The sequence below is a fragment of the Leptodactylus fuscus genome, chromosome 9 (genome assembly GCF_031893055.1).
Source record: "Leptodactylus fuscus isolate aLepFus1 chromosome 9, aLepFus1.hap2, whole genome shotgun sequence".
NCBI classification, from domain to species: Eukaryota; Metazoa; Chordata; class Amphibia; order Anura; family Leptodactylidae; genus Leptodactylus; species Leptodactylus fuscus.
Window position 1 is genome coordinate 56,897,471 of NC_134273.1, and position 27,069 is coordinate 56,924,539.

Below are 27,069 nucleotides of genomic sequence, written 5' to 3' on the forward strand. Positions count from 1 at the left end.
GCTACTGCCATATAGTGCCAGTGTCTGACTGGGAATTCAAAGAATATATTGGGGTTACGTGCACCCACAATTTTTACTACTGGTATACAGTGCCATTGTCTGACTGGGAATTCAAAGAGTATATTGGGAATACAAATACCCTCATTTCTTGCTACTGCCATATAGTGCCAGTGTCTGACTGGGAATTCAAAGAATATATTGGGGTTACGTGCACCCACAATTTTTACTACTGGTATACAGTGCCAATTTCTAACTAGGAATTCCAAATGCGCAAGGCTCCCGGAAAGGGACGTGGACGAGGCCGTGGGCGAGGTCGGGGGAATGGTTCTGGGGAGCAAGGTAGCAGTGAAGCCACAGGGCGTCCCGTGCCTACTCCTGTGGGGCAGCAAGCATTGCGCCACTCCACAGTGCCAGGGTTGCTTGCCACATTAACTAAACTGCAGGGTACAAACCTTAGTAGGCCCGAGAACCAGGAACAGGTCTTGCAATGGCTGTCAGAGAACGCTTACAGCACATTGTCCAGCAGCCAGTCAGACTCTGCCTCCTCTCCTCCTATTACCCAACAGTCTTGTCTTCCTTCCTCCCAAAATTCCGAAGCTTTACAGAACAATAACTCAAACTGTCCCTGCTCCCCAGAGCTGTTCTCCGCTCCTTTCATTGTCCCTCAACCTGCCTCTCCACGTCACGATTCCACGAACCTAACAGAGGAGCATCTGTGTCCAGATGCTCAAACACTAGAGTCTCCTCCATCTCCGTTCGATTTGGTGGTGGATGACCAGCAACCCACCCTCATCGACGATGATGTGACGCAGTTGCCGTCAGGGCATCCAGTTGACTGGCGCATTGTGCGGGAGGAGGAGATGAGACAGGAGTTGGAAGAGGAAGTGGTGGATGATGAGGACACTGACCCGACCTGGACAGGGGGGATGTCAAGCGGGGAAAGTAGTGTGGATGTTGAGGCAGGTGCAGCACCAAAAAGGGTAGCTAGAGGCAGAGGCAGAGGTCAGCAGCTTAGGCGAAGCCAGGCCACACCCGGAATCTCCCAAGATGTTCCAGTTCGTACCCAGCCCCGAAAAACTCCCACCTCGAGGGCACGTTTCTCGAAGGTGTGGAGTTTTTTCAAGGAATGCGCCGAGGACAGATATAGTGTTGTCTGCACAATTTGCCTCTCGAAATTGATTAGGGGCTCTGAGAAGAGCAACCTGTCCACCACTTCAATGCGCCGTCATTTGGAATCCAAGCACTGGAATCAGTGGCAGGCAGCAACGGCAGGACAAAGGCCGCCTGCCGTTCACGCCACTGCCACTGCCTCTGCCTCTGCCACTGCCACTGCTGACTGTGCTGGCGATGCACTCCAGAGGACGAGCCAGGACACCACTTCATCTGCCTCCGCCACTTTGTTGACTTCTACCTCATCCTCCCCTGGTCCTGTCTTATCTCCTTCTCCTGCACCATCAAAGGCACCATCAGGCGTTTCTTTACAACAACCCACCATCTCTCAGACATTGGAGCGGCGGCAGAAATACACTGCTAACCACCCACACGCGCAAGCCTTGAACGCCAACATCGCTAAACTGCTGGCCCAGGAGATGTTGGCGTTCCGGCTTGTTGAAACTCCCGCCTTCCTGGACCTGATGGCAACTGCGGCACCTCGCTATGCCGTCCCTAGCCGTCACTACTTCTCCCGGTGTGCCGTCCCCGCCTTGCACCAGCACGTGTCACTCAACATCAGGCGGGCCCTTAGTTCCGCGCTTTGCACAAAGGTCCACTTGACCACCGACGCGTGGACAAGTGCATGCGGACAGGGACGCTACATTTCACTGACGGCACACTGGGTAAATGTAGTTGAGGCTGGGACTACTTCCCAAACTGGCCCGGTGTACCTCGTCTCCCCGCCTAACATTCCTGGCAGGGACACGAGAAGAACACCCCCCTCCTCCTCCTCCTCTACCGCCTCCTCCTCCGCCTCCTCCTCCGCCACCGCCTCCTCCTCCGCTGTTAGATTGACCCCAGCTACGAGTTGGAAACGTTGCAGCACTGGCGTTGGTAGACGTCAGCAGGCTGTGCTGAAGCTGATCAGCTTGGGGGACAGACAGCACACTGCCTCCGAGGTGAGGGATGCCCTCCTCGATGAGACGGCAATATGGTTTGAGCCGCTGCACCTGGGCCCAGGCATGGTCGTTTGTGATAACGGCCGGAACCTGGTAGCAGCTCTGGAGCTTGCCGGACTCCAACATGTTCCATGCCTGGCCCACGTCTTCAACCTAGTGGTGCAACGTTTCCTAAAGAGCTACCCCAATGTTCCAGAGCTACTGGTGAAAGTGCGGCGCATGTGCGCCCACTTTCGCAAGTCGACAGTAGCCGCTGCTAGCTTAAAATCTCTCCAGCAACGCCTGCATGTGCCACAACACCGGCTTTTGTGCGACGTCCCCACACGCTGGAACTCAACGTTTCAGATGTTGAATAGAGTGGTTGAGCAGCAGAGACCTTTGATGGAATACCAGCTACAAAACCCTAGGGTGCCACAAAGTCAGCTGCCTCAGTTTCACATCCATGAGTGGCCATGGATGAGAGACCTTTGTGACATCCTACGGGTCTTTGAGGAGTCCACAAGGAGGGTGAGCTCTGAGGATGCGATGGTGAGCCTTACAATCCCGCTCTTGTGTGTTCTGAGAGAATCCCTGATTGACATCAGGGATAACTCAGATCACACAGAGGAGTTAGGGATAGCATCCGATCCGTCACAGCTGGAGAGTAGGTCCACACATCTGTCCGCTTCACTGCGTTTAATGGAGGAGGAGGAGGAGGAGGAGGAGGAGGAAGAAGAGTTGTCCGATGATGTGATGGTGATACAGGAGGCTTCCGGGCAACTTCGAATCGTCCCATTGTTGCAGCGCGGATGGGTAGACATGGAGGATGAGGAGGAAATGGAGATTGAACTTTCCGGTGGGGCCAGAGGAGTCATGCCAACTAACACTGTGGCAGACATGGCTGAGTTCATGTTGGGGTGCTTTACAACCGACAAGCGTATTGTCAAAATCATGGAGGACAACCAGTACTGGATCTTTGCTATCCTTGACCCCCGGTATAAAAACAACATCTCGTCTTTTATTCCGGTAGAGGGGAGGGCCAATCGCATCAATGCTTGCCACAGGCAATTGGTGCAGAATATGATGGAGATGTTTCCAGCATGTGACAGTGGCGGCAGGGAGGGCAGTTCCTCCAGTAGGCAACCAAGTTCTCACCGGTCCACACAAACGAGGGGCACACTGTCTAAGGTCTGGGACACCTTGATGGCACCCCCTCGCCAAAGTGCCGCCACGGAGGGTCCTAGTGTCACCAGGCGTGAGAAGTATAGGCGCATGTTGCGGGAATACCTTTCCGACCACAGCCCTGTCCTCTCCGACCCCTCTGCGCCCTACACGTATTGGGTGTCGAAGTTGGACCTGTGGCTTGAACTTGCCCTATATGCCTTGGAGGTGCTGTCCTGTCCTGCCGCCAGCGTCCTATCTGAGAGGGTGTTCAGTGCAGCCGGTGGCATCATCACTGACAAGCGCACCCGTCTGTCAGCTGAGAGTGCCGACCGGCTCACTTTGATAAAAATGAACCACCACTGGATAGAGCCTTCATTTTTGTGCCCACCTGGGTAAAGCACCCCAACATGAAACTCCATGTCTGTACTCAACCTCTCCAATTCCTCCGCATCCTCATACTCATCCACCATAAGCGTTGCACAATTCTGCTAATACTAGGCTCCCTCCAACATGATTTCCCCCAACTCTGCTGGTTAGAGGCTCCCTCCACCCTGATTTCCACCAACTCTGCTGGTTAGAGGCTCCCTCCACCCTGCTTTCCCACAACTCTGCTGGTTAGAGGCTCCTTCCACCATGAATTTGCCCAAACGGGGCTGTTTAGAGGCTCCCTCCACCATGAATTGGTCCAAACTGGGCTGGTTAGAGGCTCCCTCCACCATTAATTGGTCCAAACTGGGCTGGTTAGAGGCTCCCTCCACCATGAATTTGCCCAAACTGGGCTGTTTAGAGGCTCCCTCCACCATGAATTTGCCCAAACTGGGCTGTTTAGAGGCTCCCTCCACCATGAATTGGTCCAAACTGGGTTTTTTAGAGGCTCCCTCCACCATGAATTGGTCCAAACTGGGGTGGTTAGAGGCTCCCTCCACCATTAATTGGTCCAAACTGGGCTGGTTAGAGGCTCCCTCCACCATGAATTGGTCCAAACTGGGCTGGTTAGAGGCTCCCTCCACCATGAATTGGTCCAAACTGGGGTGGTTAGAGGCTCCCTCCACCATTAATTGGTCCAAACTGGGCTGGTTAGAGGCTCCCTCCACCATTAATTGGTCCAAACTGGGCTGGTTAGAGGCTCCCTCCACCATGAATTTGCCCAAACTGGGCTGTTTAGAGGCTCCCTCCACCATTAATTGGTCCAAACTGGGCTGGTTAGAGGCTCCCTCCACAATTAATTGGTCCAAACTGGGCTAATTAGAGGCTCCCTCCACCATGAATTGGTCCAAACTGGGTTTTTTAGAGGCTCCCTCCACCATGAATTTGCCCAAACTGGGCTGTTTAGAGGCTCCCTCCACCATGAATTGGTCCAAACTGGGCTGGTTAGAGGCTCCCTCCACCATGAATTTCCCAAAACTTGGCTGTTTAGAGGCTCCCTCCACCATTAATTGGTCCAAACTGGGCTGGTTAGAGGCTCCCTCCACCATGAATTGGTCCAAACTGGGGTTTTTAGAGGCTCCCTCCACCATGAATTGGTCCAAACTTGGCTGTTTAGAGGCTCCCTCCACCATGAATTGGTCCAAACTGGGGTGGTTAGAGGCTCCCTCCACCATTAATTGGTCCAAACTGGGCTGGTTAGAGGCTCCCTCCACCATTAATTGGTCCAAACTGGGCTGGTTAGAGGCTCCCTCCACCATGAATTTGCCCAAACTGGGCTGTTTAGAGGCTCCCTCCACCATGAATTTGCCCAAACTGGGCTGGTTAGAGGCTCCCTCCACCATGAATTGGTCCAAACGGGTTTTTAGAGGCTCCCTTCACCATGAATTGGTCCAAACTTGGCTGTTTAGAGGCTCCCTCCACCATGAATTGGTCCAAACTGGGGTGGTTAGAGGCTCCCTCCACCATTAATTGGTCCAAACTGGGCTGGTTAGAGGCTCCCTCCACCATTAATTGGTCCAAACTGGGCTGGTTAGAGGCTCCCTCCACCATGAATTGGTCCAAACTGGGGTTTTTAGAGGCTCCCTCCACCATGAATTGGTCCAAACTTGGCTGTTTAGAGGCTCCCTCCACCATTAATTGGTCCAAACTGGGCTGGTTAGAGGCTCCCTCCACCATGAATTGGTCCAAACTGGGTTTTTTAGAGGCTCCCTCCACCATGAATTTGCCCAAACTGGGCTGTTTAGAGGCTCCCTCCACCATGAATTGGTCCAAACTGGGTTTTATAGAGGCTCCCTCCACCATGAATTGGTCCAAACTGGGCTGGTTAGAGGCTCCCTCCACCATGAATTGGTCCAAACTGGGGTGGTTAGAGGCTCCCTCCACCATTAATTGGTCCAAACTGGGCTGGTTAGAGGCTCCCTCCACCATTAATTGGTCCAAACTGGGCTGGTTAGAGGCTCCCTCCACCATGAATTTGCCCAAACTGGGCTGTTTAGAGGCTCCCTCCACCATTAATTGGTCCAAACTGGGCTGGTTAGAGGCTCCCTCCACAATTAATTGGTCCAAACTGGGCTAATTAGAGGCTCCCTCCACCATGAATTGGTCCAAACTGGGTTTTTTAGAGGCTCCCTCCACCATGAATTTGCCCAAACTGGGCTGTTTAGAGGCTCCCTCCACCATGAATTGGTCCAAACTGGGCTGGTTAGAGGCTCCCTCCACCATGAATTTCCCAAAACTTGGCTGTTTAGAGGCTCCCTCCACCATTAATTGGTCCAAACTGGGCTGGTTAGAGGCTCCCTCCACCATGAATTGGTCCAAACTGGGCTGGTTAGAGGCTCCCTCCACCATTAATTGGTCCAAACTGGGCTGGTTAGAGGCTCCCTCCACCATGAATTTGCCCAAACTGGGCTGGTTAGAGGCTCCCTCCACCATGAATTGGTCCAAACTGGGTTTTTTAGAGGCTCCCTCCACCATGAATTTGCCCAAACTGGGCTGGTTAGAGGCTCCCTCCACCATGAATTGGTCCAAACTGGGCTGGTTAGAGGCTCCCTCCACCATGAATTTGCCCAAACTGGGCTGTTTAGAGGCTCCCTCCACCATTAATTGGTCCAAACTGGGCTGGTTAGAGGCTCCCTCCACCATGAATTTGCCCAAACTGGGCTGTTTAGAGGCTCCCTCCACCATGAATTGGTCCAAACTGGGTTTTTTAGAGGCTCCCTCCACCATGAATTGGTCCAAACTGGGCTGGTTAGAGGCTCCCTCCACCATGAATTTCCCAAAACTTGGCTGTTTAGAGGCTCCCTCCACCATTAATTGGTCCAAACTGGGCTGGTTAGAGGCTCCCTCCACCATGAATTGGTCCAAACTGGGGTTTTTAGAGGCTCCCTCCACCATGAATTGGTCCAAACTTGGCTGTTTAGAGGCTCCCTCCACCATGAATTGGTCCAAACTGGGGTGGTTAGAGGCTCCCTCCACCATTAATTGGTCCAAACTGGGCTGGTTAGAGGCTCCCTCCACCATTAATTGGTCCAAACTGGGCTGGTTAGAGGCTCCCTCCACCATGAATTTGCCCAAACTGGGCTGTTTAGAGGCTCCCTCCACCATGAATTTGCCCAAACTGGGCTGGTTAGAGGCTCCCTCCACCATGAATTGGTCCAAACGGGTTTTTAGAGGCTCCCTTCACCATGAATTGGTCCAAACTTGGCTGTTTAGAGGCTCCCTCCACCATGAATTGGTCCAAACTGGGGTGGTTAGAGGCTCCCTCCACCATTAATTGGTCCAAACTGGGCTGGTTAGAGGCTCCCTCCACCATTAATTGGTCCAAACTGGGCTGGTTAGAGGCTCCCTCCACCATGAATTGGTCCAAACTGGGGTTTTTAGAGGCTCCCTCCACCATGAATTGGTCCAAACTTGGCTGTTTAGAGGCTCCCTCCACCATTAATTGGTCCAAACTGGGCTGGTTAGAGGCTCCCTCCACCATGAATTGGTCCAAACTGGGTTTTTTAGAGGCTCCCTCCACCATGAATTTGCCCAAACTGGGCTGTTTAGAGGCTCCCTCCACCATGAATTGGTCCAAACTGGGTTTTTTAGAGGCTCCCTCCACCATGAATTGGTCCAAACTGGGCTGGTTAGAGGCTCCCTCCACCATGAATTGGTCCAAACTGGGGTGGTTAGAGGCTCCCTCCACCATTAATTGGTCCAAACTGGGCTGGTTAGAGGCTCCCTCCACCATTAATTGGTCCAAACTGGGCTGGTTAGAGGCTCCCTCCACCATGAATTTGCCCAAACTGGGCTGTTTAGAGGCTCCCTCCACCATTAATTGGTCCAAACTGGGCTGGTTAGAGGCTCCCTCCACAATTAATTGGTCCAAACTGGGCTAATTAGAGGCTCCCTCCACCATGAATTGGTCCAAACTGGGTTTTTTAGAGGCTCCCTCCACCATGAATTTGCCCAAACTGGGCTGTTTAGAGGCTCCCTCCACCATGAATTGGTCCAAACTGGGCTGGTTAGAGGCTCCCTCCACCATGAATTGGTCCAAACTGGGTTTTTTAGAGGCTCCCTCCACCATGAATTGGTCCAAACTGGGCTGGTTAGAGGCTCCCTCCACCATGAATTTCCCAAAACTTGGCTGTTTAGAGGCTCCCTCCACCATTAATTGGTCCAAACTGGGCTGGTTAGAGGCTCCCTCCACCATGAATTGGTCCAAACTGGGGTTTTTAGAGGCTCCCTCCACCATGAATTGGTCCAAACTTGGCTGTTTAGAGGCTCCCTCCACCATGAATTGGTCCAAACTGGGGTGGTTAGAGGCTCCCTCCACCATTAATTGGTCCAAACTGGGCTGGTTAGAGGCTCCCTCCACCATTAATTGGTCCAAACTGGGCTGGTTAGAGGCTCCCTCCACCATGAATTTGCCCAAACTGGGCTGTTTAGAGGCTCCCTCCACCATGAATTTGCCCAAACTGGGCTGGTTAGAGGCTCCCTCCACCATGAATTGGTCCAAACGGGTTTTTAGAGGCTCCCTTCACCATGAATTGGTCCAAACTTGGCTGTTTAGAGGCTCCCTCCACCATGAATTGGTCCAAACTGGGGTGGTTAGAGGCTCCCTCCACCATTAATTGGTCCAAACTGGGCTGGTTAGAGGCTCCCTCCACCATTAATTGGTCCAAACTGGGCTGGTTAGAGGCTCCCTCCACCATGAATTGGTCCAAACTGGGGTTTTTAGAGGCTCCCTCCACCATGAATTGGTCCAAACTTGGCTGTTTAGAGGCTCCCTCCACCATTAATTGGTCCAAACTGGGCTGGTTAGAGGCTCCCTCCACCATGAATTGGTCCAAACTGGGTTTTTTAGAGGCTCCCTCCACCATGAATTTGCCCAAACTGGGCTGTTTAGAGGCTCCCTCCACCATGAATTGGTCCAAACTGGGTTTTTTAGAGGCTCCCTCCACCATGAATTGGTCCAAACTGGGCTGGTTAGAGGCTCCCTCCACCATGAATTGGTCCAAACTGGGGTGGTTAGAGGCTCCCTCCACCATTAATTGGTCCAAACTGGGCTGGTTAGAGGCTCCCTCCACCATTAATTGGTCCAAACTGGGCTGGTTAGAGGCTCCCTCCACCATGAATTTGCCCAAACTGGGCTGTTTAGAGGCTCCCTCCACCATTAATTGGTCCAAACTGGGCTGGTTAGAGGCTCCCTCCACAATTAATTGGTCCAAACTGGGCTAATTAGAGGCTCCCTCCACCATGAATTGGTCCAAACTGGGTTTTTTAGAGGCTCCCTCCACCATGAATTTGCCCAAACTGGGCTGTTTAGAGGCTCCCTCCACCATGAATTGGTCCAAACTGGGCTGGTTAGAGGCTCCCTCCACCATGAATTTCCCAAAACTTGGCTGTTTAGAGGCTCCCTCCACCATTAATTGGTCCAAACTGGGCTGGTTAGAGGCTCCCTCCACCATGAATTGGTCCAAACTGGGCTGGTTAGAGGCTCCCTCCACCATTAATTGGTCCAAACTGGGCTGGTTAGAGGCTCCCTCCACCATGAATTTGCCCAAACTGGGCTGGTTAGAGGCTCCCTCCACCATGAATTGGTCCAAACTGGGTTTTTTAGAGGCTCCCTCCACCATGAATTTGCCCAAACTGGGCTGGTTAGAGGCTCCCTCCACCATGAATTGGTCCAAACTGGGCTGGTTAGAGGCTCCCTCCACCATGAATTTGCCCAAACTGGGCTGTTTAGAGGCTCCCTCCACCATTAATTGGTCCAAACTGGGCTGGTTAGAGGCTCCCTCCACCATGAATTTGCCCAAACTGGGCTGTTTAGAGGCTCCCTCCACCATGAATTGGTCCAAACTGGGTTTTTTAGAGGCTCCCTCCACCATGAATTGGTCCAAACTGGGCTGGTTAGAGGCTCCCTCCACCATGAATTTCCCAAAACTTGGCTGTTTAGAGGCTCCCTCCACCATGAATTGGTCCAAACTGGGCTGGTTAGAGGCTCCCTCCACCATGAATTTCCCAAAACTTGGCTGTTTAGAGGCTCCCTCCACCATGAATTGGTCCAAACTGGGCTGGTTAGAGGCTCCCTCCACCATTAATTGGTCCAAACTGGGCTGGTTAGAGGCTCCCTCCACCATGAATTGGTCCAAACTGGGTTTTTTAGAGGCTCCCTCCACCATGAATTTGCCCAAACTGGGCTGTTTAGAGGCTCCCTCCACCATGAATTGGTTCAAACTGGGCTGGTTAGAGGCTCCCTCCACCATTAATTGGTCCAAACTGGGCTGGTTAGAGGCTCCCTCCACCATTAATTGGTCCAAACTGGGCTGGTTAGAGGCTCCCTCCACCATGAATTTGCCCAAACTGGGCTGGTTAGAGGCTCCCTCCACCATGAATTGGTCCAAACTGGGTTTTTTAGAGTCTCCCTCCACCATGAATTTGCCCAAACTGGGCTGGTTAGAGGCTCCCTCCACCATGAATTGGTCCAAACTGGGGTTTTTAGAGGCTCCCTCCACCATGAATTTGCCCAAACTGGGGTGTTTAGAGGCTCCCTCCACCATGAATTTGCCCAAACTCTGCTGGTTAGAGGCTCAATCCACCCTGATTTTCAAAACAAATGTTGGTGCCAACCTCAACTTACTACAAGGGCCAAATTCACTGCTGGTGACAAGCTCTCCTCACTGCAAGTGCCAAATACACATGTTTCAAGGTGTTTTCCTACTGTCAGAGAGGTGGTATTGAGTGTGTAAAGTGTGTAGTTGTTAGGCTGTGATGTTGGGGTAATAGAGGGTCTTTGGTGTGTTAGATGCCCCCAGACATGCTTCCCCTGCTGTCCCAGTGTCATTCCAGAGGTGTTGGCATCATTTCCTGGGGTGTCATAGTGGACTTGGTGACCCTCCAGACACGGATTTGGGTTTCCCCCTTAACGAGTATCTGTTCCCCATAGACTATAATGGGGTTCGAAACCCGTTCGAACACACGAACATTGAGCGGCTGTTCGAATCGAATTTCGAACCTCGAACATTTTAGTGTTCGCTCATCTCTAATGGAGATCAGGTCTCAAAGTTTTACTTTTTTTTTTTTAACTTTTTTGTCATTTCGTCTCTTTAGCCTCTCTCTCTCTCTCTCTCTCTCTCTCTCTCTCTCTCTCTCTCTCTCTCTATATATATATATATATATATATATATTTTTTTTTTTTAAATTAAGCAGAACACCCTTAAATAAGAGGGAACAACGTTTATCTAAATAACAAAGTGCAGAAGAGAAAACAAAAATCCAATCCGCGTACAAAAATCTAAAAATCTGAAAATGAATATAAATAGCTATGTATGATATTTTACACATGCAGTGTTTGCACCTACTTTTTATGTGCATGGAATGAAGCATATGTGAAGCTCTTGCCTTCGTATTCTGCAAAGAATAAGCTTTCCGCCATCTTAATATGATAGACTTCATTTCCTGAGCATCTACCATACATTTTTTGCCATTGCTCTGGGGATTGCTGTCCTTCCCTGTGAAACAAAATCATTACATATAAATCCCAAACATACAAAAACACTTCTGAATATTTCATCTGTCTGTAATGCCGTACTTACTGTTATCAACGGTATATACAGTAGGTTCATTGTTGTCATTTTAAAAATTCAATAAAACATTATCTACAAAAAAAGTAGCAAAGTACAAGTCATTTACATGTATCCTTCAAGCCTTTCTTTGTAGATTGCGAGGACCACATAGGGATCACAATGTACATTTTATTCCCCTGTCAGTAGGTCTTTGGAGTATGGGAGGAAATACACAAAAACTTGAGGATAACATACAAGCTCCTTGCAGATGCTGTCCTTGACAGGATTCAAACCCAGGACTCCAGCTGCAAAGGTTGTAGTGATTTACCACTGAGCCACAATGTTGCCCCTTGAAGGCTTTCTTTTTTCTGTGGTTTAGTGCAACATGACATTTCACCTCTACCTTTATTGAATATGTTAGTGGCATGGCTAGCAAAGGAAAAAAATATTGGGTTCAATAGGATTTCTATATTACACAAAGGTCTAATAATAGGTATGACTAATGGTATATTGGTGGTACTGTACATGTATGTTGTGTGTAGAAATATATCATATTCACTAGTGAAGAATCTTGCAACAATCCAACATAGGTAAAAATATATATACTTTACAATATAATATTCAGTCTAACAGTGCAATATTTCAACCCCAAACATTGGTATTTTTTTTCAAAGTGATATATGCCCAGTAGGTGTACATAAGTCACATGAAAAATTAACATATACAATGCAATAAAGTGTAATATAAATCTCCATGTGTTACACCAATAGTGTGACACATCAAAAATAACTGAGATGACTATGGAGCAAAACATGTGCCAAAAATATATCAAATATGATAAACACATTTTGGCAAATCCTTTGCACCATAATCATCTCAGTCATTTCTGATGTGTCACACACTATTAATGTAACACCTCGTCATTCATATTACACTTCATTGCATTGAATATGCTAATTGGTAACATGACTTATGTACCCCTACTGGGCATGTATCAATTTGCTTGAAAAAAATCCTAATGTGGGATTGAAACATTGCACTCTGTGAGCTGAACATGATAATACGATTACTTGTCACCTATTCTGAAGCTCTGCAAGATTGTTCTCAGTTTTTTTTGTGAATACTTGGGTTAAGATTACTTGCTGGGCACCTTAAGGCTCCTAATTTTTGCTATCAGAGTTCCCCTGTTTTAGATAGATAGATAGATAGATAGATAGATAGATAGATAGATAGATAGATAGACTCTCTGTCTTTGCAACTTAGATATTTTAACCTGCATAATTTGACAAGCTTAAAAAAAACAAACAAACAAAAAAACTATTGCATGTCCCTATCGCCCCCACAGGCGCACTCTCCTGTGCACTTAGCAGGGACGATTGTTGATCATTGATGCTGCGGTATTGTAATGTATCAGGGATTACATTGTGAGCCCTAAAAGGAACAGTGACCACAATGTCTGTAAAGTGTGGCGGAATATAATGGCCCTATATACGTGAGCAAAATAAATTAATAAGGAGTTAGGGGTTTCGATAGCTGTTTTCTTTCCCTAGTTGCCAATTGAGTATCTCTGCTCTATAGCATTACCACTAATCATTAAACAAGTTCAGAGAGGGCCTGGATGCCTTTCTTGAAGAGAAAAATATAACAGGTTATGGCAGGGGTGAACCTAGCCTTTTTGCCGCCTGAGGCGGACAACAGAAAGTCGCTCCCCTGCCCCACCCTCCTGAAATGCAACGCCCCGCTTCCTGCCTGCGTAGGTCGCAGGGACATGTCGGGTCTGATTACGTGGCCACGTCACCCAACGTGTGGGGAGGAGGGGGAGGAGCGGAGGTGGCGGCGTTAGCAGGCAGAGAGAGGACCTGCTCTCTGCTAAGCGTGAGGGGCAGCCGCTGGAGCAGCGCTGCCAATAGGTGAGTTAAAGCAGCGCTGCGTCCACAGGGCAGCCCCAATCCAACGCTTGCTTCCCCTGCCGGGCTGCCGAGACGGTGACGCTAAGCTAGTCCAGGACAGCTTGTCCTGGTCTGGCTTAGGTCAGTAAAAATGCCGCCCCTCCCGGGGCCCCGGCATAGCGCCACCTGAAGCGGTCGCTTCAGGTCGCCTCATGAGAGGTGCGGCGTTGGGTTATGGACTCTAGATTTTAAGGACACGTTAATCCAGGGTTTTATACTGACTGCCAGATTTGGAGTTGGGAAGGATTTTTTTCCCCTGAAATGGGGCAATTGTCATGAGCCTCATGTTTTTTTTTTTTTACTTCCCCTGGATCAACACTGTAGGGGATCGTAGGGTTATAGCTTGGACTTGATGGACTAATGTCTTTATCCAACCTCATCTACTATGTAACTATGTAATTACCTGCAACAGCCCAACAAAATAACTTGAAATTGTTTTTAAGCTTGTTACAGTAGGTATCCAGTAACGTTTTAAAAAATTACTTATTCCAGGGTTATTTTGGGTAGTAACTCCGGGCTGGTTCCTGGTCTGGGTCAACCAGTGCCCAGCACCCGAGTTCTTCCTCCGCTCGCTCCTGTGTTAACAGCGGGGTTGGCTATACTATTACAATGATGTATACTGCCACCTCCCATAATACAAGTAAATAATCGTGAGCAAGGTCAATTGACCTGAGCAATCTGACATCATACAGCTCTATGACATCTGCATTGGCGACACCATTAGTGACCTACATTTCAGATTTCATTATAAATACCAAAGAGTGTGGACTGTTTTTTTTTTTTTCTTTCTCCTGTAAATGATGGGTGCCATGACAGAAATCCGGCAGACCCAATTATCAATCAGAGTGGGATCCATCCAGTGCCAAAGATCTCCATCCTGTAACAGATTTTGATAGTAAGGAATAAACAATGTAACCAGCTGTGGTTTAATTGGAGTCTAACTCTATGGAAAACTGGAAAAAATATATTTTTAAATCAGCACAGCAAGAACGTATGGGTGCAGGTCCAGCAGGGATGTGGTCACCTCCTAACATATGTATAAAAGGCAAAAACCGGCAGTTTTCAGTAGTTGAAAAAAAAAATAATCTGTGATTTATGTCCAGGTGCATCAGGGAATAAATCACAGATTTTTTTTTCAACTATTGGAGTGCTGCTGATTTTTGCCTTAATGTCTGTGAAAAAAGAGTACCTGGTGCCGTTGAGAGCTCCTTGAACAGTTGCAGCTCTTATCCGGGCACCAACTCGAGTGAGTGGTGGAAATAGCTCAACATAAAATAAAAAAGAGCTATGGGAAACTAGTGACTAGTTATGAAGTCCCCAAACTCTCAACTGCAAATTGGTAAATATTGTGTATAGTGCAAAGTGGCACCAAACCCGTACTCGAAGGTACTGTATCACTTCCCAGTTTAAGGACTGAAGTCTTATAAAATACACTGGTGTACGGGTAGAAATTAAATAGTTTGTCCAAAGAAACTAATTATCCTGGCATAGGGAGATAGCAGTTCAAGTACAATCACACAGGTATATACTAGTAAAGTGAATGTAGTAAGGGTAGAAACTAATACACTAGTACCGTACATTGTACAGTGATTTTTGGTGCCATTTGATATATTTTATTATCTGAATTTTGCTTCTAATGTGAATTTTTACTAATTTACTTGTATTTGCTTGTATCATATGCTCTTTGTTTTCCTATGGATATACTATTTTAATGGTTTTTATGCACTATTTCCATGACCTATCACCTGTATCACATGTCATGTGTTCATGATTTGTGATGATGATGGCTACATTTGGTACTATGGTTATGTCAGTGTGGTCTGAAGAAGTTGCACTAATTCCAAAAGTGTTACCATTATTTGATCCAAATAAAGCTCTATGAACCCGAAGGCATCATTTACACGTCTCTACCACTAGGAATGACATTGGTCTTTTCTAGGGCTTTGTCTTGCTCCATCAGCTCTCTCTCACTACAATAAAAAATAACACTTGTCTGAAATTTATCTTGTTCGGGTAAATATTAGAAACTTTGTAATATATCTTATCAGAGAGAAATGCTTCTGTCTCCTCTTATCATCCTTTTCCCAGATAACCTGGTCAGTTCGTTGCCTACTTCATCTTCTTTCTCACCAAAGCTTTATTCCCATATACGCTGTGCAGCCTAGCTAAACTTCTATAAAATTGCTAGAGACCTTACTGAGTCCTTTAAAGCGTGTTTCTTTGCTTGCTCTTCTATAAAAGCTTTTCTTCTTTCTGCTAAATTACTTAAAGGGGTTTTCCTGGCAAAAATAAGTTTTGTGTTTTTTTTAAATGTCGGTTAGTGCTACTGATGGGTTAATAAATGCACCCATATACCTATATCTGTGTTTTGAGTGATTTCTGGGTGCCTCTGGGAGCTGCTGGTATCTCCTGCTTTTGTTTACTCGCTCATCTTCCTGCTATGTAACTTCCTCACTAACCCTCTCACCTTAGTCCCCCTCCTTCCTCTCTGCCCTCCTCCTTCCTTTCTCCACTCCCTGTCTCTCTAACTATCCCACCCTTCTCTACCTACTCAGCCCAACCCCTGACCCATATTATATACTTACCCCTCCACGCTTCTTCCAGCGAGATGGCCCTTCCTCCTGTATTGCTCCCGTACTCCTCCTCAGCAGCGATGAGACACCTCTGCTGCGCATGCATGGAAGCGCAGTAAAGGTGAATTACATGCGGCGGTGCACACAGTTTAGAACAGCACACCCCGCACGAGCAAGAGGAGGAGGAGCCATCTCACCTGAAGAAGCCATGGATGGAGAGGATGGGGGGGTGGAGTAGTAGGGTCGATCTATTTCCGGAAATAAGGAAACGGATCATCACCAGATAATCAGAAATATCCCTGGGGTAGTCACATGACCGCACCAGGGTTATGGGCAACTCTCCATTTTTGCATAATTGATTTTATTTAGAAAGTAGGAGGGGGTAGAGTGTTTAGAGTAGTGCAGGAATTTTAAGTTATCCTGGACAAACCCTTTAAAGGGGTATTCTAATCTCCCAAATTTAACAATTAACATTACTGCTTCACTTGTTCCACTGCTGTTGATGCGCTTTGGGCAGGACTATGTTGCCAAACATGACATGTCTGTAGGGCTCTTTGGGTACACTCTCTATACTGCTATATATAGTAATGTATTCAGCACTTTGCTAGTCTATTTATGATCTTACTGTTTGCAGAGAGATGCTCTATCATTTTGCACTTCACCTACTATATAACTGCTTGTTCTCATCCAGGTATGTAAGCCCATAGTTTTAGACTTGAAGTTGCACTTATTACTCTTTTTAAAATGTGTCCTCCAACCCCTTACATTAGACAGAAAAGTTGGAGGACTGATACTAATCACCTGTATGTGAAAGATTCCTCTTCTCTATTTGAGGAGTATGAAAGAGGGAAGAGAGCATTATTCAGTGTATATCACCTTATGTTTGTCTGGGTCCAAGCCTTATGTGAAGTGAACACTGCTGTCTCTATATTTACATACAGAGATAATAGTGTCCTTTAAAGCAAGCGAGATTAACAGCTATGAAAATATAATATTTGAGATGACAATTCCCCTTTAACTCACTCTTTGGACCATCTTCATACTGAAGATTGAATATAAAGCATATCCCCATCTCAATAATTTGAGCTATACATAGATGAGGTTATACAGAAATCTCAGGGAAACTCCCAGGAAGCGAGAAACAAGCAAGCACAGACACATGTTGTATAGGGAACAGTAACGTTTCTGGCAATTGTATAGCAGTTTTCCAGCACTGAACTCCATTGTACAGTATATATGTGACTAAAGCTCTGGAGAAACAGACATCTGCTCCAGGACAGGTATGTCTCTGGATAGCTCATTCGCTTCTCTTCCTCCTCCCCCTTCCTTATCATGTAGTCTGTTGTGATGAAAGACAGAAGTAGGTGGTAAACTGAGCATTTTGGCACGAAAAGTCTGATAAGAAGAGACAGAAGCATTTCATTCTGAAAAGATATATTACAATGTCTTTACCTTGACCCAAACTATTGAATCACAAAAAAAAAAAAGACTGCAAACACAGTTGGCTTTGCCATTGGACTTCAGGCAGAGCCAACTGCACATGTCTGTTTGGCCATTTTACTGTGGCCGCTTACAGGAACGGTACGCTCGGCCACAGTAAAATGGCCGAACAAACATGCACAGTTGGCTCTGCCCGAAGCCCAATGGCAGAGCCAACTGCGCATGCGCCAGATTTACATTCCAAAGACAATGTAGAGGACGTGGCGGAGAGGCCTACAGGTAGAAGATGGAGGCAGCGCTAGAAAGTTTTCAAGCAGCACAGGAGACGCCCCCTGTGCTGTCTGGAACGTCATTAGCATACTGAGAAATACCAGGATATCTACCGAATGGCGACGCAGAGAAGAATTCTAAAGGTAGGGAAAGAATTGCTTTCCTTAAGGCTATCCCTTAGTTAAAAATGGATTCTAATGATAGGATTCCCTTAAATACTGTTGTGTCCACTCCCATATCACCAATACTACAATAGTTACCACTACGGCCAAGAATCAACCACTATTACTACATTTCCAAGGAAAGGATGAAATTAAAACTGTCTTATGTTCTTTAAAGAATGCTGGAAGGTGTAGTACAACAGTGACATCTGTGATAAAGGAAGTATATAAACTTTCTTGTAATCTGAGTAATATAGAGTCGTATAACTGGCAGATTGAACGACTTCATGCAAATGAAGGTAAGACTTGGGACAAACAGATGTAGCAGGTTTTTCTTTGACGGCTTTAAGATATACACCCTGAATAGCTTCTTGCTTAAATCTCTATGCTGTAAGTATTGTTCTTAATCACATAATGTTGCTGCGGAGATGCTTTGATTTGCATCCTAGTCAGCACTTTTTTCAGCAGAGCCAACGTTCCTGTTTACTTATCTGTAATGAAAGCAGTGTATCACCATTTAGATGCGAGACGACTAAGGATCCATGATTAGAATGCAGTTAAAAAAATAAAGTAGGCGCTATTAAAGCTCAAATCATTCAAGGAACATTTTGCATTTCAATTTTCTAGAAGACAAAACAGCACAATACATAGTTCCAAAATGTCTTACAATTATATATACATGATCATTTCCCGATATGTGAAAACTGCAGATAAGCACAACATCTAATTACTCTCCAGTATACAGCTTTAATCTGCAGTCATACAGCCCCACCAAGTGTTTTCTTCTAGTATTGCAAGAGCATTTTTTATAATAATGAAATACAATGGGCTTTCAAAGTTACTATGGCCTTAGGTTACAATATTTGGCTCATTGAACTTGAAGCTACATTTCGAATACAATGCAGCATATCCTATGGGACCTGCAACATGTGTGATTGGACAGTCAGAATAGGTTTCTATTTTATTGGTGAGGAATTTTTATTACTGAGGTGCCTGTACTGACTGGTGGACTATAAGCCCTTCTACAAATCCTGTACTGCTTTATACTTGGGCACATTTGGACAATAGGGTAGGACAGTAGTGCAGCACCAATATATTTTCTGGTATATTGTGTGTATTGTACAGAAGATTATATATATATATATATATATATATATATATATATATAATTTATATTTAATATTCATTATGTATTAAGAGTCTATTGCACAGACCATCGCTCAGTCATAGGATTGCTTGTTTCCACTATCTGGCCCCTGAATCCTGTCTCCCAGCCTGCTGACTGCTCATTTGCCAACTAATTGCATATTTTCTGCATAACATAAAAGATGTAAGATTTCTGACAGCACATCATCCTGTGTAACCAGGGTTATACTGCCATCAGTCAATTACACAGTATGGGGTAGGAGCAATAACATTAGCAGTCATTCCTCCCCATGTACATGACTTGTGTAAAAGGCCAATGCAAATGAGCGCTAATTGTCACATTGTGATGTCGATCAGCGATTGTAAGCCCAAGAAGCAGGCCATGTATGTCAGCCTTTAGACCGTGCATCAGATGACAACTGGCCCAACCTTTACATAATTCATTTATTTAACAGTGGAAGCGGCCACTTTATTGAGCAGTGTATGTTCAGAGAATGAGAAAGCATTGAATGCCTGAAAGACTCTACAGCTCGGCACTGAGAAGAAAAGATCTACTAAGGTATCAGCAGGAAGTCATTGGGCAAGTAGATACACAAAGAGTTAAAGATGACCCACAGAATGTTAAGGACTTCCAGGAATGAACATAGTCTCTCTGCTGAGGCCGGAGGCAATCTACAGAGAGGTGCACACCCCAAAACTGTGCCCAATCCTTTGTTCAGTGATGGCGCCTTCTTAATTAAAACTGTAGACAATACCCCACATCTGCAGGTCAAATTTGGCAGTATATTATCCCCTTTACTGAACCCCTCACAGTATAGCATCCCCTTTTCTGTCCTCCATGCAGAATAACACCTTTACTTAGCCCATAGTATAATCACCCCATTACAGGCTCCCACATAGAATATTGTCCCTTTTTTAACTCCCCACACATAATATTGTCCTCTTTTGTGGGGCCCACACACAGTATACTGCTGCCTTTTTGGCCTCCATGCAGTATATTGCCCCTTTTACTCATCCCCTCACAATAAATCGCCTCCTTTACTGGTCCCCATAAAGTATATTGCTCCACTTACTGACCCTCCAGTATATTGCGCTCTTTACTAGTCCCCACACAGTATATTAGCTTTAGCTTGCTCATCTCCTTGCTCATGTCTTTTTATTTTTTAGCTTTTTAATTTTTATCTTTTGCTCTATACCTACACCTCTTTGCATGGCGTTCTCCTCCGCCATGTTCAGTGGACACCGCACCGGCGTCTTCAACTGAGACTCTGCTGCAGCTGTGTAGCCTTAAGTGTGGAGATATCTGCCTCTCTTTGGACTACCCCATACACACGCACACTATTCTTTGATGAACTTGCATGTATTCTGAATAGACTGTCAGACTGCCTGTACAGTACAGGAGTACAGGAGGATAGCAGCATATCTATTATTTGATATTAGTAAATTTAACCTCAGATTCTTAAATTGGACCAAGAAATTAACAAACTTTCTGGTCAAAAAGCAGGTTATGGATCCAGTCCTTTTCTTACATGAAAAAAGAATTACAATGGAAAAGAGCTATTATGGGGCATAATATTGTATGAAGGGTCCACTATGGGGAATAATAGTGTGCGTAGGGCTCACTATGGGACATAATACTGTGTGCAGGGGCCACTAAGGGACATAATACTGTGTGCAGAGGGCTCTATGGGGAATAATAGTGTGTACAGGGGCCACTATGGGGCATAATACTGTTTGCAGGGGTCAGTATGGAACATAATACTGTGTGCAGAGGGCACTATGGGGAATAATAGTGTGTGCATGGGTCAGTATGGGACATAATATTGTGTGCACTGTGTGCAGGGGACCCTGTCGGACATAATACTGAGTGCAGGGGGCACTATGGGACATAATACTGTGTGTAGGTGACACTATGGGACATAATACTGTGCACAGGAGCCACTATGGCACATAACAGTGTGTGCAGGGGCCACTATGGGGCATAATAGTGTATGAAGGGTCCACTATGAAACATCATACTGTGTGCAGGGGGCACTGTGGGACATAATAGTGTTTGCAGTGGGCACTGTGGGACATAAACCTGCATGCGAGGGACACTATGGGGAATAATAGTGTGTGCAGGGGCCACTATGGTGCATAACAGTGTGTGTGTAGGAATGTGGTTTGTGTGTTTGCAAAGGGGGTGGGGCGGGGGCGGGCACGTGAAATGTTTGCCTGGGGCCCAGCCATTCCTAATTACGCCACTGACTGGAGCATCATTTTTGTCAAGGCAGAAACAGATCTTTAGTACCAGAGCTGCATTACATGTTTTCTTTAGTAACTGTTTTTTCTCCACTGATATTCTGTAGATGTCCTTTATTCTGACAATGGTAGTGAGACAGGCCAGTGTCTAAATTGCAGACTTTACAAGATTGCTTCACTGATTTAGCCAAGAAGCACCCATGGCATCCTGGATCCATATAAGATCTGACATTGATTCCAATCAAACTACATGCTCATATGAAATGTAAAGATTGAGAGTCCTCAGTAGTTGATACCTTTTTTAATGGCTAAGAAAAATGATGACATATTGCGAGCTTTCGGGACTGCTAGGTTCCTTCATCAGGCTGGTATAACACAATTTCTGAAGGCATTCACGCATTCACATTTATACAGGAATAGAGTGTTTGGTGCACAATTGATGGAAAGCATTACATACAAATAAATAGATAATTTCAAATATATATATATATATATATATATATATATATATATATATACAGTATATATATATATATATATATATATATATATATATCAGTTCACAGGATGGCTCTCTGAGTTTTTATGGTCCCTTTGATTAGTGACGTGGTATCTAGTTGTTGTAAAAGGACATAAAACCATGTGACAGTTTTAACCCCCCTTGGAGTGTGTCAAAGTTCGTCATGAGTTTATATTCCCATACCCTTCTATTTTTTTGCTTTTGAAATTTCCTCTTAATATCAGGATCTTCATGTCATAGATGATATTATGATTTTAATTGTAGAAGTCTTTTGGCACAGGGAGGTCCATTCTCTGCTCTGTGATCATGTGGCCGTGTGAGTTCATTCGCATCCTGTGCTGGCTTTCAGAAATTTTGTTTTACCATGCCTGATGAAGGGACCTAGCAGTCCCAAAAGCTTGCAATCTGTCATCATTTTTTGTTAGCCATTAGAAAAGGTATCGCTGTGTAGTGATTAAAAAATTCTCCGGCTACTTAGTCCCCCACACACACACACACACTAACCTGCACAGAGTGTGGCCGAGTACAGGGCAGTGATACATGAGTGCATCACTCACGTCTCCCCTCCCAGTACCCACCCACACTTTCCTAAACTACAAGCCCCACCTTCTCCCAGCACCTGTAACACTAGCCTGGGAAGCGGGGGCACGCATGACGCTCTGCAAGCATTTGAAGTAGAGAGAAGAGGAGCGAGAACAACAGGGAGCGGCAGCGCTTCTGTGCAGGTAAGTTGAGCGATCGTGATTGGAATTCTGTTCTCGATCTTTTTTAGGCGGGATCGGAACCTGATCGCGATTGTGAAATTTACCTGATCGCCAATCGGGATCCGATCCTTTCCAATCCCAATCGCTCAACCCTAATAGAAAGTCAAAAATTGGTACCAATAAGAACTATAGGAAAATATGCCTAAAAAAATAGCCCTAACACAACTCAGAAAAGAAGTTAAATATAACGACACAAAAATATACACTTTTTGACAAAAAATTAAATAAAACCCAGATAGAATTGTCAGATTGCTGTAAAACGTGGTATACAGTTATGTCTCAGGCAAATATGTAAATGAGTACAGGTGTGTTCTGATTAGACACTGGGTCTGACTAAAAAAGGGCATAAAATTGCCTCCCCCCCTTTAAAGGGGTTTTAGGGGTTACCTTTAGGTAGTGTACCTCTTGGTGGGAGATTATTGACTGCTAGACTTTTCTCTACAATTGCACTTGAAGACATTTTGCCTAGTTGACAGACTTTGAGGGGAATCAACTGAGAGACGCAGGATGTTTTTTTGCCAAAATGCCTGCCTTTTAAGCCATTCAGACTTTGCTGTATGGGGTTGTGGGGAACAGGGGATACATTAAGTGTGACCTCCCATAACAGCACAGTTAGCTGGCATTGCCCAGAATACACATACACAGGAAGGGTTTCCCATTAATGACTCTGCTAGATTGCAAGAATTCCTTGACCTGCCCAGTTGCCAAGTTAAGGCCAAATGAGCATGTATGGCACTACACTGTGTGCAGAATTATTAGGCAAATGAGTATTTTGATCACATCATCCTTTTTATACATGTTGTCCTACTCCAAGCTGTATATGCTTGAAAGCCAACTACCAATTATGCAAATCAGGTGATTTGCATCTCTGTAATGAAGAGGGGTGTGGTCTGATGACATCAAAACCCTATATAAGGTGTGCTTAATTTTTAGGCAACTTCCTTTCCTTTGGCAAAATGGGTAGGAAGAGAGATCTGACAGTCTCTGAAAAGTCAAAAATTGTGAGATGTCTTGCAGAGGGATGCAACAGTCTTGAAATTGCAAAACTCTTGAAGCATGATCACTGAACAATGAAGCGTTTCATGGCCAATAGCCAACAGGATTGCAAGAAGCGTGTTGATAAAAAAAAGTGCAAAATAACTGCCCATGAATTGAGGAAACAGATCAAGCAACTGACAGAATCTATGGATGGAAGGCTTTTGAGTGTCATCGTAAAGAAAGGTGGCTATATTGGTCACTGATTTTTTTGGTGGGGGGGTTGAATGTTAGAAATGTTTATTTCTAAATTTTGTGTTGTTATATTGGTTTACCTGGTGAAAATAAACAAGTGAGATAGGGAGAGATTTGTTTTTTATTAAGTTGCCTAATAATTCGGCACAGTAATAGTTACCTGCACAAACAGATATCCTCCTAAGACAGCCGAATCTAAAAAAAATACCACTCCAACTTCCAAAAATATTAAGCTTTGATATTTATGAGTCTTTTGGGTTGATTGAGAACATAGTTGTTGAACAATAATAAAAATAATCCTCTCAAATACAACTTGCCTAATAATTCTGCACGCAGTGTAGTTGGAATACCATCTTTGGTAGTTTATGGATGTGTAGGACCTACAAGTCCAGCTACAACATCTGTGAACAAATGTGCTACAGGATACCATATATAACCTGCATGCTTCATTGCCCAGCCATGTCTTATTTTGTGCAGCTATACAGGTTGCAAGATTTTTCTTGCAATTCATCATTAAACTTATCCTAATGCTCCAATATTTTAATCACTTACACATATCATCACTGTATTCAGACTTGGAAAGTTTAATTCTATTCCAGTAACTCCTTCCTGGTGCATTATCACTATGATCACTAACAGAATAAGAGTAATATTATTTATAGTGCACAGTGCTATTACAAAAGAGAAAAAAAACTACCAGAAAGAGCTGATAAAAATATTTTCAACATTAAAAGTTTATTGAAAGTTTTACAATTTTTACAAAACCAGAAGGGGGAGGGGAGAGGGGAAAAGGGGAAGGGGGGGGGGTAAGGGGGGCCAGGGAGGTGCAAAGAAATATGAAACAACGGCAAAATTCGGGGGACGAGGAAAAAGGGGGGTAGGAAGGGGGAGGTAAGGGTGCAAGGGACAAAGAAATGCTCTGTCGCAGCAGAGTTCCAAAACAAAACAGATATATAAACCTAGAAAACATCGGAATATCTATTGCCAGATAAAGCAAACAGAAAAATATATGAACAGACAGCACAAGGGGACACTACACAGGGGACACAGAAGGGAAGAGGGAGCGGAAATTGGCAGAATAATAGAAATGGTTCCAAAGGCGCCAAGTCTGCTGATGTTTGGTTTCGTCTTGGTGGAGCTCAGCCACCAGGGTCTCCATAGTTCGCAGAGCAAGAATCTCACTTAGCCAGCCAAGGAGCGAAGGAGGAGTCGAGGACTTCCAAAGCCTAGGAATAACAGAGCGAGCAGCAACTAACAAAAATCCAAGAAGCCTACGAGTGGATTTGCGAAACGTCCGGGAGAACAATGAAAGAAGTAGGGGCGCAGGATCGTCCTCCAAGTCAATTCCCGTCACTTGCCGAATAACCTGTCTGACCCCGGTCCAGAAGGGGCGTAGGAGAGGGCATCCCCACCAGATATGGGCCATCGTGCCTCGCTCGGAGAGACACCTCCAGCATCTATCTGAGGTGGAGGGGTATATATCATGCAGGAGGGCCGGGACTCTATACCATCTGGAGAGTATTTTGAAGTTGGTCTCCTGTGCCCTACATGACATGGAGAAAGTATGGCACGCACGAAAGGCCGATGACCACACATCTGAGGGGAATGAAACTCCCAATTCCCTTTCCCACCCAGTGGTGAACGATGGAAGCGAATCCTCCGCCCCGTCCAACAAGAGACCATAAAGAAGAGAGACAGTATGGGAGGGGGGGGAGGGGGAAATACAGAAACCCTCGAACGGTGACAGGGGTTTGTGGAGATCCCGGGAAGATCGTATAGAAGAGTAGAAGTGGGAAAGTTGAGCGTACTGCCAGTGGAAGAGAGGTGTGTCCGGACAGGAGGTCTGGGTTAGAACCTCAGAACGGGAGAGAAGTGAGGACCCTGAGGTGACCTGTTTGAAGCGGAGGACGGGAAGACCCGCACGATAAGAGAGAAAGGAAGAACCCAGGGCTGCGGGAAAATCCGGGTGACCCGAGATGGGAGTCATGGGGCCGTCATTCGTGGAGAGGAGACGCAGGGCACTGTACCTGCGATAAACTCCCATGGTCTGGCGCGCCACGTAGGGAAGCGGATACCGCTGATCATCAGACCAGTACTTCTCAGGGAGCCAGGGAAGTGCAGTGAGGGGAACGGGGCTCAACAAGTCCTCCAGGGCAACCCAGAGCTTCGTCTTAACAGCGTGGTTCCAGTCAAGGACGTGGGTAGCTACCGCCGCCAAATAATACTTTGCACAGTCCGGGGCCGCAAGACCCCCTTTCTGTTTGGCCCGAGTCAGCGTGGTGCGTGCAATACAAGGAGGTTTCGAGGCCCAAATAAATTTGGTAAAGGCTTTGTTAAGCGCAGAGAAAAAACATGAGGGCAGGATTACCGGGACCGTCTGGAAAAGATATAACAGTCTGGGGAGAATGTTCATTTTCAATAAATTGATGCGTCCCAGCCACGAGAGGCCTCTGGTGTCCCAACGCTCAAGATCAGTCCGCAAAGTGCGTAGAACCGGGAGGAAATTCAGAGTATAAGTGTCTCCGAGATTGCGGGGTAATTGCACTCCCAAATATTTAATAGATTTCGAAGACCACGAGAATGAAAAGGAAGAGCACAGGGACCGCAGGGCCGCCGGCAGCAGCGAAACATCAAGGGCCACACTTTTCGTCAGGTTAATCTTATAATTACTGAAAAAGCTATAGGCGTTAATCTCTTTAAGGATAGATGGGAGTGAAGTAAGCGGACTGGTAACAAACAGGAGAACGTCATCTGCAAAAGCAGATACCTTTAGATGACGGTCCCCGATCTGCAAGCCACGAATGTCGGGATTATCCCTGATGGCGATTAGGAGATGTTCCATCACTAGAGCATATAGAAGGGGGGAGAGTGGGCAGCCTTGCCTAGTGCCATTATAAATGGTAAAGGGGGAGGAGAGCGAGCCATTGACCCAGACCCGGGCCATAGGGGAACTGTAAAGAGCCTGAATATGCATAATCATGGCGGGACCAAGGCCTATTTGAGTCAGGATGGCCTCTAAGAACCTCCAATCCACCCTGTCAAAAGCCTTCTCCGCGTCAAGAGATAACAGCATCATGGGGATACGCGAGCGCTGCGCGTGGTGGATCGCGGAGAAGGCCCTCAGGGTGTTATCCCGGGCCTCCCTACAAGGGATAAACCCCACCTGATCAGGATGTACACGCTCTCCCATGAACGAGCTCAGGCGATTGGCAATCAATTTGGCATAAAGCTTAGCGTCAGTATTCAGGAGCGAGATTGGTCTATAATTAGCACAGAGCAAATGGTCTCTACCTTCTTTAGGTATTACAGTAATATGAGCTTGGAGGAAAGCAGGGGGGAAGGGGACTCCAGAAGTGGAAGAGTTAAATGCGCGCAAGAGCGGTTGCATATGGTCAGCCTTAAGTACCTTGAAAAACCGCGCCGTATAGCCATCAGGGCCTGGGCTCTTTCCCCCTGGGAGGGAGGAAATGCCCAGTTCTAGTTCGCTCTCAGAAAAGGGAGCTTCAAGTACAGCTATGTCCTCAGGGCGCAGAGATGGAAGAGCG

General features: G+C 46.2%; 1 protein-coding gene across 2 annotated transcripts in view; it reads right to left on the reverse strand.

Annotated features, from left to right (window-relative positions):
* Nucleotides 1-27,069, reverse strand: part of KCNT2 (potassium sodium-activated channel subfamily T member 2) — a 574,767-nt gene that overhangs the window by 255,545 nt on the left and 292,153 nt on the right. For both annotated transcript variants that reach the window (XM_075287704.1, XM_075287703.1), the window contains exon 15: nt 11,027-11,176. In XM_075287704.1, the coding sequence (XP_075143805.1) occupies nt 11,027-11,176 (150 nt within the window). The remainder of the gene's footprint in view (nt 1-11,026; nt 11,177-27,069) is intronic.